Source organism: Strongylocentrotus purpuratus, unplaced genomic scaffold (assembly GCF_000002235.5).
Source record: "Strongylocentrotus purpuratus isolate Spur 01 unplaced genomic scaffold, Spur_5.0 spur5_scaffold_10, whole genome shotgun sequence".
Taxonomy (NCBI): domain Eukaryota; kingdom Metazoa; phylum Echinodermata; class Echinoidea; order Camarodonta; family Strongylocentrotidae; genus Strongylocentrotus; species Strongylocentrotus purpuratus.
The window spans coordinates 20,502,396-20,517,008 of record NW_022145595.1 but is presented as its reverse complement, the minus strand read 5'-3'; the positions used below and the strand labels follow the sequence as shown (position 1 = coordinate 20,517,008).

At 38.2% G+C, this 14,613-nt stretch overlaps 1 protein-coding gene across 1 annotated transcript; it reads left to right on the top strand.

Moving 5' to 3' along the window:
* Positions 1 to 11,178, top strand: LOC100892333 (RPE-retinal G protein-coupled receptor). The gene is made up of 6 exons (XM_030979723.1): positions 1 to 393; positions 3,788 to 3,958; positions 7,689 to 7,799; positions 8,502 to 8,681; positions 9,209 to 9,474; positions 10,924 to 11,178. The coding sequence occupies exons 2-6, from the start codon at positions 3,883 to 3,885 to the stop codon at positions 11,140 to 11,142; spliced, it is 852 nt and encodes a 283-aa protein (XP_030835583.1). The 5' UTR covers positions 1 to 393; positions 3,788 to 3,882; the 3' UTR covers positions 11,143 to 11,178.
* Positions 11,179 to 14,613: the final 3,435 nt, after the last annotated feature.

The following is a 14,613-nucleotide window of genomic DNA, read 5'->3' as shown; positions in this document are numbered from 1 at the left end:
TCCTACAATCGGCGCAGTTGGATGCCGCACTCTGATAACAATCGCTAATGCGTTATTATTCGCTTATCTGTTCACCGCCGCCTTTCCCCCTTTCTTTCCTCCCGTCGCTAATATAATCTTATGCTCATTACCAACATAATTTATGAGCGTTGGAGATTAAAGAGAGAAAGAACAAGTAAAAAGTCCCTCGCAATATCAACATAGAGTATCGCACTTCAATTTAGGCAAAGAGGCTTGTGCATGCACACGTGATGTTCTAACGCATCATTTTTCTCGACCGCGATGCTCAGCTAGTTCTCACACAAGTAACGTGGAGCTCTCAAAATTAGCGACGAAGAAAGCATCACCTAATATCCCGCTTAATATCCATCTCGAGACCTATCAATACTTACGGTAAGTGCATTTACTCTAAAATTGTGCATCTTAATATGCTTCTTAACATCTGTCCGCCGTCTGTCCGTAACGCTATGTACACATTTGTTTTTCCTTCTGAAATCGCCATTGTTGTATATCTTCTTGCGAAGACGTAGAGTCACACACAGACGGCGTCGATTATCAAAGGTAAAGCATTTAGGTAAGACATTTTGAAGTGTGCGGGTGGAAATGGAGTGTCTAGACGGTGAATTGTGGTTTGTATTGACTTTTTATCGTTAGCGTCGCGGGAGCGGTCATGTTTTCATTATTATACACGGGTTGTGTCAACTTGTGTGTATCGTAATCATCACAATCCGTAGTATTTACATCAACCGATATTCCTAGCATCATGCCTGGTTCATGCTTGCATGATCAATTGAACATCATTTCACGTCTTCGCGAATCATCTGCGCGAGTATAATTTATCCACTCATGGTAACATCTCTTTTACAATAGCATAAACACATTCACGAATGAATACATTTCCACCAGTCCGAAAGAAAAAGATTTTGCAAGTTGCCGCAAAGGTCACTTCCCGGCAAATGCCCCAAATTGTTATCTATGTAAATCATGTGATCGGACAAAAACGTATCAATTTGATGCTTAAAAGAGTTATAAATATCAACTGAACCAAAGAGAACTTGATATCATTGTCAAATCATCGGCAAGTAAATAAATGAAAACGAACTGTTGAATTTGTATAAGTCATTAACAAGTTAAAATCGTTTTCCTAAAGTGAATAAACTGATCCTGAATTTAATATATATATATACATATATGACCTTTAATGCGTCTCTTCTCCACTTTTTACCTTAATGCATTCATAGAATATCTCCCCATGATCAAAGCAAAAACACATTATTAATTACGTATAATGTGCTGGTACCACTGAACGATTATACTCTTACGCATATCAAACAAGACCAAAACAACATGAATCGGGGCCCTGTTTCACAAAATGTGTTATCAATAACAAACGCAAAATTTCCAAGACAAATTTGCTCTCAGCCAATCACATGCCACGGTTTCAGTAGCTTATAACAGATCTTGTAACTTGTCATTGATAACATGTTTTATGAAACCAAGCTCTGATATTGTATATCACACGACCTTCCATTTTGCTGCCCACATTATCTACGTCATGAAGCCTTAAAGTGATCAACTGATTTAGTATGGTTTGAATTTGATTTGAATTCATTCAGGCAATATTAGAACGTGTCTTAGGGGGGAGGGGGGGGGGGGTAAAGAAAAGATGTAATAAAAACCCGTAGTCTGCTTCCCAGATATAAAAACAGACACAAAAACAATGCAGTTAATAAATATCGTATTGAGAGTAAAAGAGAGTGTTGCGAATAAAAAAAAAAAAAAGATAGCTTTTGAGGCAGCCATTATCGCCTCCTTGTGCCCTAAAACATATTCAATTCGTCGGTTAAAGTTTAGTTTCTTGATAATTATCCAAAAGACATCCAGTTTCTGATTTGTTTTTAATCAACCACAAACACAGAAACAGAAGAAAGGGTCCATGGACTGCAATTGTCTTAATATGCAAAAGATCAGCTTCCGATTTTAATATCGGCCTACAAAAAGAAGAAAACTCAGACTATAAGATGCATCTTTTATCAATCTTTAGTAAATTGATAATACGGACTTATTCTCGTATTGCACGATTATAATCTTTAATGTATTCCCAATTTCTCGTTTAAAAAAATATAAAATAAAAACTCTTATCATTTTGTCTTGTTAAGGAGACCCTATATTCAATGTTCAATGTGTTTATTTGCCCAATGTCATTCAACATGGATATTGGGTTTGTTCACATGTAAAATTCAGGCTCAGACAAGGTTTACAAAGAACAGAAATATGATACGAAAGATGGATACATTTTGGTGATGACAAAATAACAGTCATACATAATAATGATTCTCGTTTGGTTATGGCTTCTTTAGTTTCCGTAAGTTACGTAATTTAAATGTCTTCATGCATATTTATAATTATAATGGTCTGTTTTTGACTTTTTGTGTGTATGACGACCTTCTTATCATGGTCATCTTAACATTTGATAACATTTTTTTTTTTAAATAAATGTAATGCTTCCTGGGAGAAATTTCAATAGTTTGAATATACTTGTGGCTTACAATCGATCTTATTTACTGGGTGTAAGCCACAAATATGTTCAAAGTTGATAACATGTTTTTTTCAAATTGCTAGGAATTTTTCGGTTGAATTGCTTATTATTCAGTGGTGTTTCCGGCAACGCGAGCAACGCCCCCTGAAGAAAACACAGACTTAGATGAATCTGTAAAGAATTGATACTGAACAACATATCTTTTGGATGCTGCTTATAAGTAGGCTTACGATTGCACCATGTGAGAGGGGGAGGGAGAGCTTGGGGGGGAGGATAGAGGAGTCATTAAAGGGAGTGTCGGTAATCTTACTTTCTCGAGTGTGTGCGCTGTATAGTTTTCTTTAGAACTACATGTATAATGCTCAAGAGAGATTACCAACAGGTTTTTTCAGAACTACACACATATAATACTCAAGAAAGAAACAGTCCTTTTCAGGACTCCCCAATCCACCCCTCTCCCACAGGGTGCAACCGTAAGCCTACTGCATAACATAATATATTTTATCCTCCTGGCAGTAAATATCATGAAGCCATATAGGTTCAGCTGAACCGCCTATATACGATCAGGCGCAGGCTACTTTGCAGTAGGCATGAAGCTCTGGGGTCTCAAATGAATCTGACCTGTGTCCATGTGGTCATACTCAGACCGTTGAGTATGTTCTGAATGAGTGTGCTGCTGTAACAGGGCCCCATGCCCCTTCACTAATAATACTTTAACAACAGTGTCTGTTTGAAATATAAAATAAAAATAACATATCTTTCAGGGCTTACTGTTTTCTAAAGGTGGTGTTGAATAATGATTTAGGGGCGTATCCAACTGAAGGTTGATACGGGAAACGCCCCTCTTATTAAAAGGCCTTGGAAAGAAGCAATACAAATTGCAGTGGGTCTTTGACACGGTGGGTTACATTCCACCTCCCCCTTCTTCAGGAGAGTATCCCCCCCCCCTCTCTCTCTCCTCTCAGCATATGGATAAGCCACAGCATATTTCCTCTATTCTTCAATTTTTCTCAAATGAGTGCTTATCCACGCACATTTTAGATATATTTTATTATTCTAAATTATATTGCACAACCATTTGTTTAGTACATCTTTATCCCCAGACAGGGGCCCCTAATTACAGCGCCCTTGTTCATTTTTAACACTCTCCGCTCCCACGTCTCTGCCGCAATCTGACCTCAGGTAATGAATTATTCAGCTCTTGCATCCGATTAAGATCTATGCACATTGTATGTTTCTTTTCTACAGATTCGTTCGCTACTGTTATCGGGTGTGTTCACGGAATATATCAAAATCTGTCTGGGTTCTCACTATAGCAGAGAGATTCGATTTATTCATCCAGTATGGCTTCACCTAAAGGAAATGGAGGCCTGACGCCTTTTGAACACCAGGCGATGGGAGTTGTGCTTTCAATCGAAGGTGAGATACTTTTCTGAATATTGTTTGCGTCCATTTTGAAAGGCTTCGTTTCATTGTTATCTTCGAATAATGACTTGTAATGTCTTTCTTGTTCTGGAGAAAGAAAAGTAATCCCTCTTTATACCCCGCTCTCTCTCTCTCTCTCTCTCTCTCTCCCTCCTTCCCCTCCCTCCCCTGTCTGTCTGTCCCACTCTCCCCCTCCCACAGTCACTGCCACTGTATCTCTCTCTCTCTCTCTCTCTCTCTCCCTCCGTTTGTCTGTCTGTCTCTGTCTCTGTCTCTCTCTTCTTCTTCTTAGTTCTTCTTCTTCATCATCTCTTTCTTCTCTTCTTTTCATACATATATTCTCTTCTTTTTCTTCTTTCTCTCTGTTTTTGTCTCGTTCTGTATCTCCTTTTCTATGTATTAATTTCACTGTCTCTCTATCTCAGTCTGCCATCTCTCTCTCTCTTTCTTTCTCTCTCTCTCTCTCTCTCTCTCTCTCTCTCTCTCTCTCTCTCAATATTATATATTTTCTTGTTTACCGCTAAGAGTAACACGCCCACTTCCCTCTTTGCATCTCCGACATCACATCCAGTAATATTTAGGCAGAATATATTAATAATTCAGATGCAAAATCGATCAAAACTAATCTCTGCAAGCCCTTATATCCGTATCTGCTATTAAAGTCAACCAATGAGGAAAATGTATATTATGAATTGTAAATGAAGCTTTTTAGATCCCTTACCTGATTACAGTCGATGCATGTTTAGAGGTTGTAGCCATGTTTCGGCGGATCTCAACCACAAAATTAGGGAAGATTAATATGTTTGTTGCCGTTACCTGACTAATGAAAATCGGAATAAAATGCTCGTAATCTTGATAAGCTATGTTTGCTATTCCATTTCCGCTTTTTCAGAAGTGGGATTATGTTAATTGGCATAGTCAGCTCTATCATATCGGGGCGGGGGCGGCCAATATTCCGACAATCTAAACATGGATAAAAAAGCGTCATGCGTTGATTTTGCAGAAAGAACGTACCCACCCTCCAAAGCTACGATAATGATTAGCGGGGTTAGAAGATTAGGGCTAAGATTGATAACATAAATTATAAGTCCATTAAAAGGAAATACACGGTGAAGAAAATGGGCGTATTTGCATCCATTATGGAAATGCAGAACAATATCTCTACATTTATCAAACAATATTGAACATGTTGAAATAAGAGCTGAGGTTTCAATGAATATAGGCTCGATGTATAATATTGTGGAGCGTCTAGACAATATCCATGTTGTGAAAGATCTTATTGACTAAATGTGTTGCATTTTAGTATCTCGAAAACATCTGAGTTAGTTCCATGCAATTATTTATTTAGTTATAAGTTAGTTAGTCTTTGGGGGAGCAAGACAGCTCCTCAAAAATAAAAAGACAATTCCACAGATTATTCCACGACATAATTAATATAGACAAATCATATAAAAGTGAAGGAGATGTAAACAAGAATGGGAAATGAGAAATTGAATAAAAATAAAAATAAGGAATAGATAAATCGGATCAGGATAATGATAACAAGAGATTAATGAAAAGTAGTTGCAGAGGGGATGAAGAAGGAGAAGATTGAAGTAGAAGAAAAAAGATTAGGAGGAGGAGGAGACAGTAGAGGGGAAAGAAGAAGAAGAAGAAGGAGGATAAGAAGAAGGAGGAAGAAGAGGAAAGTGAGAAAATAGAGTCAAACACAACATAAAAAGAATCATTAAGACTCTATTAACCTTTAAATGGATAAAATTACACAATTTGCAAGACCGTACATTATTATCTAGCTTTAAGCAATTATCAGCCTTTACATCAATACACGAACTGCTGAATTTTCTTTTCAAACATTCTCCTTGCAAAAGGTTATTACGTCCCATTATTAACGATCTTATTTAATGGTTAATCTTTAAAAGCAATTGATTCTCAACTTAGACAGAAGTTTATTATTTAAAAAACAAGCTCACAAAATCTTCAACAACAAAGACCGTCCAATTACGTATAAATGTCATAAAAGGTGACGATTATCTTTAGCGATTGAAACCTTAAGTTTTACGCATTTGTCCAATACCGTCTGTCTTAATTAACTTGGATTTCCTTGAAAATGAAAACGAATCAACCACAACAATATGGCTGCGGGCAACAGGACTATTATTTTCGAGAGGTTGGAGTTCATAGTTTTCAGGACATCAATTTGAAACGTGATTACCAGAGAGAGAGAGAGAGTATGCCACAGGCGAAATTTCGCAAAATGGTTAAAAAAATTGGAGATCACCACCCCCTCCCCCCCCCCCCCCCCCCCATTTTAATGTGACTTGCTTAGTTTTTTAAAGATTTTTCTCTTCGTGTGCATGGGTTTTTGTCGAATTTGGATTCGAAATACCATGCAGGAGTTCTCTTGTTCATTGCAGTCCCCGGAATAATTTCTCATTACATGCAGATTTGTCTTTTGTGTCCGACTGCTTTTTAGACATTTTGTGAAAAACATACGGCATAACATAATATAAGTAGGACAAACGCAAATTAAATTATTATTGAAAAATAATAATTTAATTTCATAATTTATCTTGGAAATTTAAAGATGATTTAATTTGTATCTAGGTTATTCTATTTTCTACATCTCATTAGAATAATGCATTGAATTATATGATATTTGATATAAGTATTTCCCAGCAAAGTATAATAATTCAATTTTGTGTTCTTTCTACCGTAATATAAATCTCGAAATAAAGTCGATATTGCAGGATCCAGATGAACTACATGTATAATAATATTACCTGAGCCTTCAGAAGATATCTTGATTTAGAAATTTGGTGCATTCTAAAATCCAGGTTAGAAATAGGCAAAAACAAAGTAATGACAACGCCTATTAAATTCATTACTGCTATCATTCTTTAATATGCAGGTATATTTGTTAGTTTGTTTCTTTAATTATTCTCGTTGTTCAGAATGATCACTAATTTTCTGTGTATTCATTTTCAAACCTTTATACCTTTTTCATGACTTAATTATATCTTAATAATTTTCTTTTCTTAACAATAAGTTACATGATTTATGAAACTAACATTGTCATGATGATGATGTTGATGATTATGGAAATATTGATGATAATTTCGACGACGGCGAAGCTTCTGATGATTACGTCATTGAGGATGACGATTTGATGATGTCGACCAAAATATGGATGATATGTGATGACGACAACGATTACGACGATGGTGATGATGATGAGGCAGCGTCGACGGATAAGGAGGAGGAGGGTGAAGACGGTGATAAAAATGATGGTGGTGATAGTGTTGATTGTGGTGGTGGTGGTGGTGGTGGTGGTGGTGGTATACTGCTGCTGATGATGATAATAATGCTGATAATAATGATGATAGTGGTGGTGATTGGGTTGTTGTGCCAATGGTGATGATGGTGGCGATACTGTTGCTTATGTTGCTGATAATGATGATAATAGTGATTATGATGATGATGACGGTGGTGCTGGTGATCTTGGTGGCTGTGGCGATAACGAGATGATGGTGCCTCCCCCAGTTAAGAGCAATACCCATGGAGTATTGGTAGCTGGTATAATATAATCTTTAATAATGATGATGTTGATGATAATGATAAGTAAGGATGATGATTATGACGACGAGAAAGGTGACGATAATAATTGTATTATAATTGAGTGGATATTATCAATGTTCCTCCTCTTTGCTTCCATATTCTCTTGTAGGGGTATTGGGAATCACAGCTTCAATCTACATCTTGATATCACTGTTCAACAGCAAAGGGCGTGACCCTACCCAAAAGTCCATTCGAACCAGCTTGGCCCTCGGCGACCTGGGTAAGTATTTAAAACGCATTTTGAAGTTGTCACGGAGTGATTCCACCTCAAAACATTAGCCATGGGGAAAGTGGGTAAGTTTACCCCCTAAAATGAATATTAGAAAGTTTGCATCATCTCCACTTCCTGGGAATATTCCTATTTCAAGTCACTGAGGAATAAACCACCAGACTACACACTTTTCTTTCTATTATGCCCCATTTTGAAGAAAAAAGTCACGTCTCATTCGTTAGAAATGTAAATACTGAACAGTCAAATATCCACAAGTATTTGTTAATTGAGTGGAGGTGTCGTGGTGTATTTATTCTTTGACTTGTCTATATGTCCAAGGGCTGATGGTTCGAATCCCAGCTCGGCACTAACGTCCTTTGGCACTCCCCACCAAAGTGTAAATGGATACCTGACAATTGTTGCAGGGCCATCAAGAAGAACAGTATCGAAGCTGATGAGGCTACCCTGGGTAAACGAAAATACAGTCAAACCTGCCTATAGCGACCGCCCAAGCGAAACACAAAAAGTGGCCTTTGTATAGACAGGTGGTCTTTGTAGACAGATTTCTTTAGTACATGATTCAATGAGGAACCATTTTCAAGGGAAACAACAAATGTGGCCTTTGTAGACAGGTGGTCACTAAAGCAGGTTTGACTGTAGTAGTATTAGTACAATCCTTTCTTTTGTTTTCTTTCTTTCTATGTAATACAGCAATTGGCATCATGAGTCCTGTGGTTGCCGTGTCAAGTTTCTCCGAGGAGTGGGTTTATGGTTCAAGCGGGTGCCAGACCTATGGTTTTGTGGCCAACTTTTTTGGGTTGATCAGCATCTGGAGTTTGGTTGCCATGGTGCTCCATCACTACCAGAGCTCCAAGATAGGGGCGAAGAGAGGTATGGTGGGGGTAGGGTCTATTCTATAGACAGAGAAGACAAAGAAAAAATCGTCTGCTTAGAGGAGTTTTAAAATTTTGTATGCGAAATAAGCTAGTGAGACAATATATTTTACATTTACTGAAAATGTAATGCTGTCATCGAAATATGCTTTATAAGATATGAAAACTCAGAATATACACCTCACTTTGACTAAAATGAAACATTTGGCTAATACGGTGATGGAAAGTATTGCTCACAGAAAATCTTTGTCTCAGTAGCTGATTCACTGCCAATCTTTTCTATACAATACATGGTATAACCTTATTACAGTAATATTGATAAAACTCTATACGCAATGTTGTTTATACATCCATCTCTATTTCTTTTTCTCGTTGTCCTTCTCCTCATCGTCATCATCATCATCATCATCATCATCAACTCCATCACCACTACCACCACCATCACTATCATCATCACCATCACCACCACCATCGACATCAACACCATCACCACTACCACCACTACCACCATCATCATCACCAAAGATGACATCAGCAGCCGATACTCCATGACCATCGCCCTTATTTGGGGCGGGGCGTTCTTCTGGTCGGCCACTCCCCTCCCGTTCATCGGAGTGGGGCGGTACGTGGTCGAGCCCTTTGGCACCGGATGCCTCCTCGACTTCGCCGACCGCAGCCCAAGTTATTTCATCTACCTAGTCGGGTTTTCGACACTCGGGCTCGCCTTCCCCATCGCCCTTCTCATCTCTCGGGGGCTCAACTACGAGAAGGTCCCGATTGAATCAGTGATTGTGAGTATCGATGATGAAATTTGGATGGTTTTATGAAATCCAGTAAGAAAACAAAAGCAAACGTACAAAATAGGTATATTTCAAGTTAGGTAGTATTCTTTATAATGCAAGTCATTCCAAACCAACTTCTATATTAAGGATATATTGACTGCTTTGAGAGGCATAGTGGTTTCTATAGGGTCAAGGGAAACTCACAACCTGCTATGACCCCAAGGCGCTTGCGCCGCGGGGTCATAGCAGGTTGTGAGTTTCCCGAGACCCTATAGAAACAACTATGCCTCGAATATTAAAAGCAGTCAATATATATTTTATATACCAAAAAAAAGGAAAATGTTGACTCACCCATTTAGGTTTCCATCTCTTTGAAGTCATGAATATTAACACCAACAATAACTTGTGTACAGTATGAAATCCAACAAGCTGTGCTCCAGTAGAACAGGGAATACCAAACACGTTTACACGAACAGTAACTTTTGTACAGGATGATATCACCAACAAGCTGTGCTCCAGTAGAACAGTAGAACATGAACAGTAACTTTATAAAAAAATTGGAAACAAAAAACCCCAGTATTTTGCGATCGAGACTAGTACACAAAATGGCGATCGGTCGTCTGCGCTGCGTGGATTGGTAGATTCGTCGCCTGAATGCAGCGACCAAAATCGAATTGCACTCAAACACCGTTAACGGTATTGCGCATCGGTCATCGCACAAAAGAAACTTATACGGTAACACGTAAACCAAAATGGGGATCGCAGCAAAATGACGTCACGTTTCACAGCCATGGAAAAAGTGCTATGAAAAATGGATATAAACCGGTAGAGCCGGGAAAAATGACTATGAATTTCAATTAGCGGGCATGGTTAAGAACATGACTGCATTTTCAACCAATCAGAAGACAGGATTAGTAAAGAATCTTAAAATGAGGTATATAATGTCCAATACTGCGTTATAAGAAATGACGCCACTTGACAATTTTGAGTAGTAGCGGGTGTCAGACCAAATTGTTCTACAAGCTTGCCGGAATATCTTCGACAGGCAAACAAAGAATAACTGCTTTTAGATATACGATCTGTCGGCAGACATTTGATTTTGAAATATTACATGCAAGATGCAACTGGGGTCAAAACTTACACCGAGCCCCGAGCAACGCCCTTGAATTTACAGTTGTCAACGCTTTATTGAATATGCCACTCTCTAAAAAAAAATCTTCCATATCATTTAAACATTTCCAAAAAAGGTGCCATGAATAAAGGTCTTACTATATTAAAGTGGTGTGGGTGTGACCAAAATATTAACACATTTCGAATTTGATTTCAAACTGAATGGAATATTTGCCATATTTACCGAGAGAAAATATTTACCGAGAGAAAAAGAGAGGGTATAAAGAATTTTCTAAAGAGTCACTAAAATTTGTAATTATTGTTTAAATTACGATGTCTCATTGATAGGCTTGCTGGAAGGCAGTACTGGTCCTCTGTTTCTACTGGGGTTGCTACGGGCTCGTGGCCATCGCGACTGCCCTGTCTGGGCCCGGTCGTGTCTCCGTTCGTCTCTTCGCCATCGCCCCGCTCCTCGCCAAGACTTGCCCCATCGTCAACGCGGTCATCTTCGGGGATACGATGTCGTTGGACGAGCCTACGACAACCAAAGAGCAGAAGAAACACTGAACAACACGATGGTGTCGTTGTTCATATTTGTTTCTGTAGCGGCCGTGTTCAGACACATGATTATACAAGGGCTCATGCGGTTGTAATACGACACATGCTCCTGTGGTAATAGCACCGCGTTCAATCATGGTGCTAGGTCCATGGTTCAATATCCTACACTAACCAAATCGTTTACGTCATTCCGAGACCGAACTCCAAAAAACCTTGATCCTAAAACTAAACCATTAACCTAAAAAGTAAAAACCTAACCTAAAACTCAATTGCACCCTAACCTAAAACACTGAACAAGGACTCTGGCTATTCATTGTTACCTAATATCACTCCAGTGATCTCTAAGCAGCAGAAAGCAAGAAATTGTATGAATAATCAGTTGGCTTGAGAAATTCTGAAGGAGTGGGCGAAAGCTTTCTTATTAAATTGTAAGGTTGGCAGAAACTACATCGTACGATTACCCCAACAAATTAAAGTATTTTGTACTAACCCAAACCCTGCATAAAGCCCGGAGCATGTGTCGGAACACCGTTCATGAATGCCATTGGTTGCTGTTGATGTTGTTGCAATTGATGTAATCGTTGTTGATGTTGTTGGTGTTGCTTGAAGGCTTATGAATGTCTCTGCCCAAAGGGGTGGATATGGGACATCTCCCGTTAGACTGACAGACCACGTCGTTCTCATGAACCATCAGAAGGGTTGTCCGATCGGCCGCGAGACTGGCATTTCAGGGGCTGTCGAATTCATGTCTCGTAGGCTGGCGTTGGTCTCGTTGGCTGAAGCTAATGAATTTATGCCATTTTGTAGCGTATCGCCAAATGGTTATTGTTTGATGTTTGATGACTAACTACAATCAAACCTGTCGTAGTGGCCACCTCTGTATAAATGTGTCTAAAGTGGTCATCCATATTGCCTCCCCTGTATAGAAGGAAATGTGTGTTGAAGAACCTGTCTACAGTGGTTACTTCCTCTGTTTCCCTTGGGCGACCTTAATAGACAGGTTTGACTGTACCTACAAAAAATTATTGTGCCTCAGTATTATTGTAACACAGTATTACACAGTATTTTTCATTGTGCGTTGAACAGTGTATATCTTGAGCATGGACTTATATAATAAATGTATTGTGAACTTATTTAAACGATTCTAAGAATCATGATAATATTCGCTTTGTGTAATAACATGATTGTCATTTTCCAAATCATTTTAAACAGGGAATAAATGCTTATAAGAATTAAAGGAAAATTGAAGTAAAATATACAGATGATGAGTCAATCGAAATTGGATATGAAGATCAGATGTATTATACGGTAAATTTGCCCTCTAAAAATTATTCGCAATTCGAGTCCCGCCGCGACGCTAATGACCTTTGGCAAGACATTAATCTACATTTTGCCCCTCTCCACCCAGGTGAAGTAAATTAGTACCCGGTAGGAAAAAAAATCATTGAATGCTTTAGCGCCTTATTAATGGCAGCTCAGCTACATCCGGGAATTATGATGCTTCGTATGCAGTAAAGTATTATGGTATAGCTGCGCTATATAAATTGACCTATATTATTATATATTAATTGAAGGATAGCCTATCATTCTATAGGTTTTGATAGGATACCAAAAACAACAACAATCAAAGGACTAGTTGAACAATTAGGCCTATGCACATTTTGTCATAGGCTAAGTGTTAGTTTCAAATATAAAATGCAGATCAAAAGTATAAAGCATAATTATGATGAAATTCATTACAAATAATACAATGCTGTTATAAGATTTGATACTTAGCACACTCTAACATATTTGTATTTCTTGTAAAATATGTTAAAACTATTGCCTTGTAAGCGGTTATATAAAGTGAGCTTAATGTTATTGTCGTATGATATTGTTGTTATCGCCATTACATGTAACATCATCATGTCAGACTACTGTCGTTATTATCAGGTGGCATCATTATACTGAAGAAGACCATTAGTTAGAAGTAGTGTAATTAAAAGGTTATATCGTCTAGTCCTGTAGTTTTATCGACGTAATTAAAAAAAATAGTGCTATAGTCGTAGCGTGATATACCCAAGACGCGTCCATACAATCTTTAATTTGTTTTTATTCAGTCAGCTTAACTGGATCATGTCTCGCAAACAATAGTGTTATTAGATGATGTCGCGTTTCTGCGAGATATACCATAGCCGGACTGGAAGATTTCATTTTAGGTTGCTGGTTATAATCAATAAACGGTTTAAACAAACTTAGATAATAGAATTTCGTAAATGTGTTCCATTGTACGAGAAATTGCTTAATTTGATTTGTTTTCAGTACCAAAGCCCTGAAGAAAATGAAAGGAAATATGTTTGAAATGAAGAGGTGGAACAGTGATGTATTATTGTCGTTAAAGAAAACCCAAACAAATATTTTCCTCACATTTTCATGCTTCATGTAACAAAGATCAAATTATTCTAAAATGATTTAGAATTGAGAATGAATTCCACAATTGCATTTTTTACAATTTAAATGTACCTGGTGTTCTTGTAGCTAGGATGTTTTCACACGTTGACATTACTTCGCACAAAGTATAAGAAATGAGATTTAAGCCGGCTGTGTCTTTTCATTAAAAAGAAGAAAGTTGTTGAATTTGCATTTTTTTTCTTGCCCTTTTGTGTGTAATAAATTGTCAAACATTGTCAGTTGATAATGGCTTGTATACAACTAATATTCGTGTCAACAAGGGAATATACTGTATTTTATACCGTGCAAGCTACCCGCATATTTTGAGCATCTATCGTGCACTAGCCTATATATTGTGGACCCTTTTTTATATATATTTTTTTTATTTCAGCTTGCCATAGAGTATCGCTGAATGATCTTATTTTGGATGTGAATTGGGTTTGAAAACATTTTCTCTCTGCGGAGTTAAATTGGGGGCGGAAACGGGCGTGCAGTCATATAGGAGCAGGCTGATAGACACCACCTTCTTCAACAAAAAGTTATGCTGGATGATCAAAAGAGAGAGGAGAGAGAAATAGAAAGAGAGAGAGACACAGAGAGAGAGAGAGAGAGAGAGAGAGAGAGAGAGAGAGAGAGAGAGAGAGAGAGAGAGAGAGGGGGAGAGAGAGGGAGAGAGAGAGGGGGGGGGGGGGGGGGGAGAGGCAAAGGAGAGAGAGAGAGAGGGGTGAGCCGGTGAGGGGTACATGGGGATGAAATTTGATCAATAAATAAAAGAGCTGACGGTAAAGTTAGATACAATATGGGCATAATGCTAAAGGAACAGGGGGAGACACAGTAATAAGCTCCCAAAAAAGCGCCTGGTACCTCCTTTCCCTTTAAATCGAGATTGCGGTAGCACCAATGTCATTACCAACCCTGCAATTCTGGTAACCAACTACTGAATAACGACAATGTGGTGTTGCTTGATGGGGGCGTGTCGTTTGTTTACATGTGTGACCCTGAGCATTTCGTAACATACTTAGATTTAGAAGCTTTTGTGTAACTTAAGAT

Coding starts and splice junctions, on each gene's coding strand:
- LOC100892333 (XM_030979723.1), top strand. CDS start 3,883: ATGGCTTCACCTAAAGGAAATGGAGGCCTGACGCCTTTTGAACACCAG. Junction 3,959..7,688: donor AGTTGTGCTTTCAATCGAAG/GTGAGATACTTT, acceptor ATTCTCTTGTAG/GGGTATTGGGAATCACAGCT. Junction 8,682..9,208: donor CAAGATAGGGGCGAAGAGAG/GTATGGTGGGGG, acceptor TCATCACCAAAG/ATGACATCAGCAGCCGATAC.